Below are 8,464 nucleotides of genomic sequence, written 5' to 3'. Positions count from 1 at the left end.
CTTCCCTTTCCCCTGTGTGGAGTAGCAGGCCAGGGCCATGTTACCACCGGCCGACCTCTCCACCTTTCCCTCATTAAAATTCCTTTCTCTCTCTCTCTCTCGCACACAACGCCGACGACAATGATGGCGCAGGATTTTCTGCAGAATGGGAGCCTTAACGCTGTCGCGTCAAAGGCTCAGTAAAGCCTGCCTATTTATATATGGCAAGTGTTGGGGGTTTTATGCTCTTCATTGCCTTATGATGTGTTTCCGACTGTTGTGTTTCCATTCGCGTGCCCCAAATGGAGACTTCTCTAACATGCTATTTCCCAGCGGGAAGGGGGCATATAGTTTATGAGAGTTAGTATTTGATGCATTTGCCTATAGGAGAGTAATTGCCTATTTTTGATAAGAAAGTATGCCATTAGTATGGCTATTAGAATTTTCTCTAGGGATGCGCGCAAACGGTCACATAACAGAGGACGAGCGCGCGCCCTTCCCGAAGACGATGAAGGAGGCGCAAGGCGCGTGTGCTCTTGCGCCCGTAGTGGCCGCGGTTCCTGGCGTGGCGGCCTGCTACCCTATTCTGCCTTCTACATGAGCCAGCCGCCGTCCCACACCAGTGGCTCAGGCCAGAAGGCAGCCGAGGTTCCCGTGCTAAGACAGCGCTCCGCTAGCAAGCGTCCAACAGCTCGTGGACCCGGGAGCATGCGCAGAAGTGCTAGCACTGCAAACATCCAGGAGGAGCGGCCAGCGAACACCGCGGAGCCGCCAAAGCAGACCCGCCCTGGCGTCGTCGTGACGAAACGGCGTTCTCCAAGCAAGCGTCCAACAGCTCGTGGACCCGGGAATATGCGTAGAAGTCTGAGCACCACAGCCATCCAGGAGGAGCGGCCAGCGAACACCGCAGAGCCGCCAAAGCGGACCCGCCCTGGCGTCGTCGTGACGAAACGGCGTTCTCCAAGCAAGCGCCCCACAACTCAGGGACCCGGGAATCTTTACAGGAGTGTCAGCACAACAAATATTAAAGTAAGCAGGCCGGCGAACAATTCAGAGCAGCCCAAGCGGCCCCTCCCTGGTGCTGTAAGGCCAGCACCATTCAGCAAGGAGAAGCGGAACGTGGCAGGTTCTGCTGTCAACCTTGCCACCGGAGTCAGAAGCAGTGCACGGCCCAAAGCACCTGTCGCGACGACGGCGCTGGCTCCACCGGCAGCCGGCAAGCGGAAGCCCTGGGACCTCCAGGGACGGATCCGTGACCTCGAGGAGAAGATGAAATGCTTGCCAGGAGAAAATGGGCAGGTCATCCTCCAGAGGACCATCAGGCCGGAAGAGCTCGAGAGGCTGACCGCTGAGCTAAGTGCGGAGCGCGCTAAGAATGCCGATCTCTCTGCGACAGTATCGGAACTGCAGTTAGCGTTAGCAGGGCTTCGTTGCGAGCGCACAGCCCTCATGGCTGCGCAAGAATCCTTAGAGGCCGATAAAGTGCGGCTCGAGTCGATGGTCGCCCACCTCAGCGCAAAGGTGGCGGCGCAAGAGGAACAACTACACTTGTCGGAGCAGGACCGTCGGGCACTGCACAACAGCCTTCAAGAACTAAAAGGAAAGATCCGCGTGTTCTGCCGTCTGCGACCCCTCTTACCCACCGAGAACGCTCCGAAGCCAACTTTCCTGACGCTGCCAGATGAACGGACTGTCCAGGTGCTCCGTACAGAATCTAAGGCACAGCGGGAGTCGGTGCTGACCTTCAGCTTCGATCGGGTGTTCCCGGGCGCGGCCAGCCAGGCGACGGTTTACGCAGAGGTCTCCCAGCTGGTGCAGAGTGCACTGGATGGTTATAATGTGTGCATATTTGCCTATGGCCAAACAGGCGCCGGGAAGACCTACAGCATGGAGGGGGACGGTGACGGCGAGCACAGGGGCATCATTCCGCGCGCTCTCCACCAGGTCTTCGAGACGTCCCAGAAGCAGCCCCACTGGACGTATACTATGGTGGCAAGCTTCGTGGAGATCTACAACGAGACCCTGCACGACCTCCTGGTGCCTCCATCCCAGGCAGACAAGGCTCCGCCTCTGCAGCTTAAGATGACCAGCAAGGACGGGCCTATCACAGTGGCCAACCTGACCGAGGTGTCAGTCAAGTCAACCCAGCATATTGGCCAGTTGCTGCAGTGTACGCGGAAGAACCGGGCCGTGGCCGCCACCAAGTGCAACGAGCAGTCGTCCCGGTCTCACTCGGTCTTCCGTCTGGACATCACAGGCCACAACGCATACACAGGAATCGGCTGTCGAGGCCGGCTGAACATGGTAGACTTAGCCGGCAGCGAGCGGCTATCGGAGTCGCAGCCGGCGGGGGCGCGCCTGCGGGAGGCCCAGAATATCAACCGCTCCCTATCTAACTTACGCAACGTTATTGTTGCACTTTCCAGCCGGTCTAGCCACGTGCCGTATCGGAACTCCAAACTGACGCACCTCCTTATGGACAGCTTGGGCGGCAACAGTAAAACGCTCATGTTGCTGAACATTTCGCCTCGAGAGGAGAACTTGGGGGAGACAATCAATTCGCTGCGTTTCGCCACAACGGTCAATGAGTGCCAAATCCGAATCACGAGCAAGAATCACTTTTAATCGTAAAGTATAAAATGCTGCTGTGTCTTGCGCTTCGTCTCAGGGATGCCACAGCGACAGACGCGGGCAGAAATCGGTTTCCGCGTGTTCGTTCTCGATTTCTTGAAGACAAGAGGGTACCAGCATGCCGACATCGTCACGGCCCACCGCTGGAAGCGAGCAGCGGCGATCGTTGGAATGCCGCTTGTCGGGCACAGGACTGTCTGTATTGACTTGTGGTCCGTGACCAATATGAACAATGTATACGGAGTGAAATTTCTTTACTCCAAAAATGATCGCTAGCGCTTCTTTTTCGAGCTGGTTATAGCTAAGCTTCGCTGCGGACAACGTTGGCGAAGCGTAAGCGACTGGCCGAGCTCTGCCATCCTCAAAAACGTACTGTGTCGCGTCGCGTGGCAGCTTTAGTTTCCTTTAGGAGTCGTAATGTGCGAGAGTAGGTGGTGATAACAAGGCTTTATAACTTGACCAAAAGCTTCTCAACAAAGCGCGTCCCAGTTCCATGCTACGTTTTCTTGCAGCAGTCTGTGAAACGGTAGCACAACCGTTGCCGAGTGAGGAACAAACTTGCTGTAATAGCTCATGACGCCCATGAACGAGACGCAGCTGGTGCTTTGTCCGCGGTTCTGTAGCATGAAACACTGCGTCGACTTTATTCGATGATGGGGAGACGCCGTCAGCCCTTATATTGTGGCCCAGGTAGTGGAGTCCTTTCAGAACAAATGACCCCTTTTCTTTTTTGGCTCTGTCGTACGTCACAGTATAGAAGACTCTCTAATACACCCTCAAGATTGGTTGAATGGTCTTCGGTCGTCTTTCTCATGACGAGAATGTCGTCCAGGTAGCAGCAAACGCGCCTTTCAGCATTGTGTCCATGATATTTTGGAAAATACCTGGCGCGGAATAAATTTCAAAAGGTAGTCTGTTGACGAAAAAATCCTGACGGCACTTCAGTCTGCTTACGTGGAGGAATGTGAAAGTATGTGTTTTGAGGCATGGAAAGGGCGCCGTAGCTCTCACATCTCGATACCTCGGTGGACACATCAACCGCGCCTTAAAGCATGCAACTAAAGGGGCATATGTCACCGGTCCGAACCGCTGTCGCAACCTAGCCTCCGACTAAAACATGTAAGCTATATGCGAAGAGAAATGCTATGACACCACCCGGAACGCTGTACGACGAACGGTTGCTCAAAATTTTGATGCGAATGTAATCGGCAAGGCTGCCATCACACTGTGGTCAGCCGGTGATGCTATCGTTGGGACTTCATCCAGCTCGAGAACTGTCCCGCCGAGCTATACTCCGGCAAGGACAGGTTGTTTTCTTACAGAGAAATCCTGCAGCACTACAGGCTTGCAAGACTCAAATTCAGATAAAACGCTCTCCAAACGACAGGCCAAAGCCTGGCGTAAACTTCAAACACCGTGCTTCAAACTTTCATCTGTCCAAATCCCCAATTGTATAGCTTGTATTCGGGAGGACGTCCTTCTCTGCTCAGACAAACGCAACTCTTAAGTGCTGCAAGGCGAAAGCCTTTCCTGGCGCACTGTTTGATTTTTTTTATTTTTTAATTTTCCATATTTTATTCTTTATTTTGTTGTTTTTTAAATTTTTGTTTATTTTCTTAATTTTATTTTTATTTCTTTTATGTTATTTATGAAACCCATGCATTCACTAGATGTGCCTTTATTCATACTGAAACAATAAATACCATGAAAGAAAAAAAAGAGCCTTCGTGGCGGAGTGGTAGCGTCTCCACTTCAAATGCCAAAGGCCCTGGTTCGATTCCCAGCCTCGACATAGGTTTTTAAGGCGAAAGCCTTTAATGGCTCATACTGTCGTGACCAAGACGTGTTAGGAACTTCGTCCGCGTTTCAGATTGGTCGAAATAGTCGTGAGGTCACTGCGCGCGAATTCTGACAGGTGTCCACCGAAATATATGAGACAGTTACTGCGCAATTTCCTTTCCGCAAATACAATTTTCGACTGGTGTCCGCCGAGATATGTGAGACAGTTACTGCGTAATTTCCTTTCCTCAAATACAATTTTAATTTTCTTCATTACGGCCCCTCTTCCTCTTTCTTCTTTCACTCCACTTCCTCCCTTCCCGTACGGTGCGGTTCAGGTGTCCACCGAGATGACAGAAAATTACAGCGCCATTTTCTTTCCTCAAAAAGCGTTGCGTTCAAAGAGCAACGAATCGCGCCGAACGGGTGGTGGGGTTCCGTGGACTCCCTGGCAACGCTACAACACGTCGTCGTGTTCCACTCCTAAAGGCAAAGATTAAGCGTCATTAATTGCCAGTTAATTAATGCACCAACAGAATGTGAATTGAACAATCGCGTAGCAGAATGCAGCACTCAGGCTTTCGCCTTTCACCACTTTAGCCGCTAAAGTTCCTCGTAATTTTTTTTGTAAGTAGTAACGCCGAAACGCGGACACACTTGCTAACACAACTTGGTCACGACAGTATGAGGCATTAAAGGCTTTTGCCTTGAAATTGCGATAGCAATGCCGATCTAAGTCACATGATCTGGAACTGGCCGCAGTTCCTAGGTTCTAATGCTCAGACCCGACCCAAGGGCACAGATCAAGCTCCTTCAGCTGGCTGAAGACGCGGCCGCTGCCCAAGGGATAGCGGCCGTCGTTTAAGCGGGGGGCGGCTTCGAGTCACTCCTTTGTATCTGCTGGTAATAAAGTTTCACCACCACCACACCTTCATGGATTAGAGGGTGGGGATGGGGGAAACTTGGTATGATGTCACATTGCATCGTTGTCGCGTGACTTGCTGTGACGTCACATTAAATCGTTGTGACGTGACTAGGTGTATGACGTCACTTACGTCGTTGTCACCATACCTGATATGACGCCAGATTGCACCGTTGTCACGTGACTTAATATGACGTCACACTTATATGATGTCTCACTAATTGTACTAATTAGTATTGCCATTGCCTAATCACATTAATTATCATTAATTAGGCATGTTAATTAGCACGTGTTGATTAGTGTTACTTATGTGACGTCATCATTGTCACGTGACACATCGGCTTGTGACATCACATAATGCCATTTCATGCAGACACGACCTTGAGATTGCGCCATCAAATGCTTTCACATTAAAACAGGCCCTTGTGCGCATATTCAACGTTACGTGTTGTTTCGATGATTCTGACGTAACCGCTTCCTGATAGGCGCGGTTCAGGTCGATCTTGGAAAAATGTACACCCCCAGCAAGCGCTCCACACAAGTCATCGACCTTTGGTAAAGGGTACCATGTGACGTGAGGGCAAGGATTCACTATCGTCTTATAATCGCCGCAGAGGCGTATGCTTCCATCCTTCTTGATTACAGGTACCACAGGCGTTGCATAAATTGCAGTGGCGACAGTGTTATGATGCCCATTTTTTTTTTTCATCTTTGGCAACTGGGACTCGACAGCTTTTTGCAAAGCGAACGGAACATTTCTTGCTTTCAGAAATTTAGGCCTGTGATTTGGTTTGAAGTTATGGGGTTAAAATGGGGGAGATAAACACGTATTCCCCGTTTAAGCGCGGCTGACACAGTTCAAAACCGCGCTTACCCCACCCCGTGGTCGCGTACGCTACTGAGCGCACGCCGACCACGGCGGGCCTTGCTCCACGGGAACAAAGGAACGACACACTGGCTGACACAAACAAGGCATTTATTGCTATAGCAACAATAACGCCAGCTAGCAACAAAATACGCTGAGGAATCTAGGATGTCCGACTCACCAGCACGGCTACGAGCGAACGTCCGCCCACGGTAGGGCAAAGGGAACTCCGAGGTCGAGCGGGACGGGCTCGGCGGGAGTAAGTTCCGACCGAGGGGCGCCCGTCGACGAAGAGCGAAGCTGCGAGCGAAACGTCTGCTCGCTTCCCGATCCCAGAGAGAAGAGACCCCGTCGCTCGCCGCGAGCGCGCAGCAAAACGCCATCCGTGGCGCTGGTGTCGCTGCGACGCGAGCGCCCTCCCTTGTTAGTTACAGTAACCGAACCGAGAGGAGTGCTTTTCGGGGGGGCAGCTAACAACAGTGGGGTGCGTTGAGGGAAAGCGAACGCAGGGGACGAAGGCGTCCCCACAAAGTATAGTTCTGCACTTTCTTCTGTAATGGCGCCCAGCTCATCTTTGAAAAGGGAGTCACACTTCGCGATCAGGGCGTGCAGCCTTTCTTCTGAGCGACCAGAAATGGAAACATCTGACCTTGGCTTACGGTGACTGCTGCACATCTTGTTCCAGTCCAGTCGATTTGAGTGAAGATCTCCGTGTGTGCGTGTGTGCGTGTGTGCGCGTGCGTGTGAGTGCGCGTGCGCGTTGCTGTCAGTAAACACTCCTTGTCGGCGTTTTCAGTAAACACACATTTGTTCACTCGTTTCCTTGGCATCTTGATTTCGATTCTTTGGCTTTTTTTTCCAGCCCTAGGCGGCGACCAGGTGACCAACGTAATCAACGTAGACTTCAATCGAAACCTCCTTCTCCTGTGTGATGTCTTCCGCGCGGCCGAGTGTCCAAGGGCGTCGTAATGGCTTCTCGGCTTTCGCCTGCTGCTTGGGAGGGTGATCCTGCTGTCGCTTTGCCGAGGCATAAGCTCTAGCTCGCTGTTGCTTCGTCCTTACGTGCGTGGAGCGGTGTAAAATTGACCCACGATCCTCTTTTTCGCCTCTAGCAAACGACTCCTTCTTCCTTTCATCGAAGCGGGCAACCTCTTTTTGTCGTGTGTTATGCAGCGTCTATCTTGGTTTTCGTCTTTCTTGAGTGCGTTTCTCATTTCTGAGCGCTGCTCTTCTACCACAAGCAGTCGGTCCTCAACGCTCATCGTAGAGCACAAATTTTAGCTAGTGGAGAGAGAGAGAGAGAATAAACTTTATTTATATTCTTTGAAAAGGAAGGCTCTCTTCTGGCGCAGGCGGGCTACTGTCGCTTGGTGGCTGGCGACCTTGATCTCTTGGATCTCGGCGACCTGGTCAGCTCTCTCTGTGAGCAACTTTTGCTGCCAGAGGTCCGAGCTGCGCAGTGCGGTCTCCCACTGCTCCTCTGTGGTTATTCCGCTTAAAGGGTTTTTACTGCAGGTACTCTCCGCAGTTTTTACATTCTGCAGAGTATATCAGTGGAAATGCCATCTGGAAACATTCACATATGCATTGCGGCGGTAGTCGAGCTGATTAAGTCGTCATACACACTTCCCACTGAGTAAACAGCAGTCGCGGTCCGAATTCCGGTGAGACCTTATATTCTTTCTAGAGTATTTTATTTTCGTGGTTTTTCTTGTTTTTTACACGAACGAAAAAATCGCGGGCGCGGCGACGCGAATATTCGGGCGTTTAATGTGTTATTGCATTAAAAAAATAAAATAAACATGGGAGCACGCCTCAAGGCGCAAAGCAGTTATCTCGATCCAAAAATGCTTGGAACCCTCAAGCGCCGCCAAGCTGCCCGCACGCGCGATGTATAGAGCGGCCGGCAAAGCCACGGCGCAACCTGTTCGTGGCAGCATAGCGGTGACCAGCTTGTGGCGATCACAGTAATTTACAATTTTTTCGTCCATGTTGCGTCACTGCACCAGTAGTGCTATGAGGGCTGCCTCAAACCGGAACGTGGGACGCGGTGGCGGCCGCTGCGACTGCGTTCGCAAAGGCAGCGGGCGGGCCTACGCCTTCTCACACGTAAGCAGTCTTCAGTGTCTCTGCAAACTTTTTTTTCTGTAAAATTAAAACGCGAACGATATTTGACGTCGCATGTGCGCAGAAAAAGAAAAGCTAGGCTAAGCTCCTGTCAGCATTCACATTTCTTACGAGCCACGCGGTCCCAACACGCCAGCACAGGACATTTAACGCTCCCGCTC

The 8,464-nt window shown here is 51.8% G+C and overlaps 1 protein-coding gene across 1 annotated transcript; it reads left to right on the top strand.

Annotated features, from left to right (window-relative positions):
* The first annotated feature begins 576 nt into the window (after positions 1-576).
* LOC149352636 (kinesin-like protein KIFC1) lies at positions 577-2,604 on the top strand. The gene is made up of 2 exons (XM_089577222.1): positions 577-725; positions 1,014-2,604. Exons 1-2 carry the CDS (start codon positions 577-579, stop codon positions 2,602-2,604), a joined length of 1,740 nt encoding a protein of 579 aa, XP_089433348.1.
* Positions 2,605-8,464: the final 5,860 nt, after the last annotated feature.

The sequence above is a fragment of the Amblyomma mixtum genome, chromosome 3 (assembly GCF_055824585.1).
Source record: "Amblyomma mixtum isolate Tamu chromosome 3, ASM5582458v1, whole genome shotgun sequence".
In the NCBI taxonomy this organism is placed as follows: Eukaryota; Metazoa; Arthropoda; class Arachnida; order Ixodida; family Ixodidae; genus Amblyomma; species Amblyomma mixtum.
This window is presented reverse-complemented; position numbering and strand designations above follow the sequence as displayed.

What these genes read in the sequence shown, in the direction of transcription:
- LOC149352636 (XM_089577222.1), top strand. Translation starts at nt 577, where the DNA reads ATGAGCCAGCCGCCGTCCCACACCAGTGGCTCAGGCCAGAAGGCAGCC. An exon ending in ACTGCAAACATCCAGGAGGA is followed by an intron (nt 726 to 1,013) that starts GCGGCCAGCGAA and finishes TATTAAAGTAAG; the next exon opens with CAGGCCGGCGAACAATTCAG.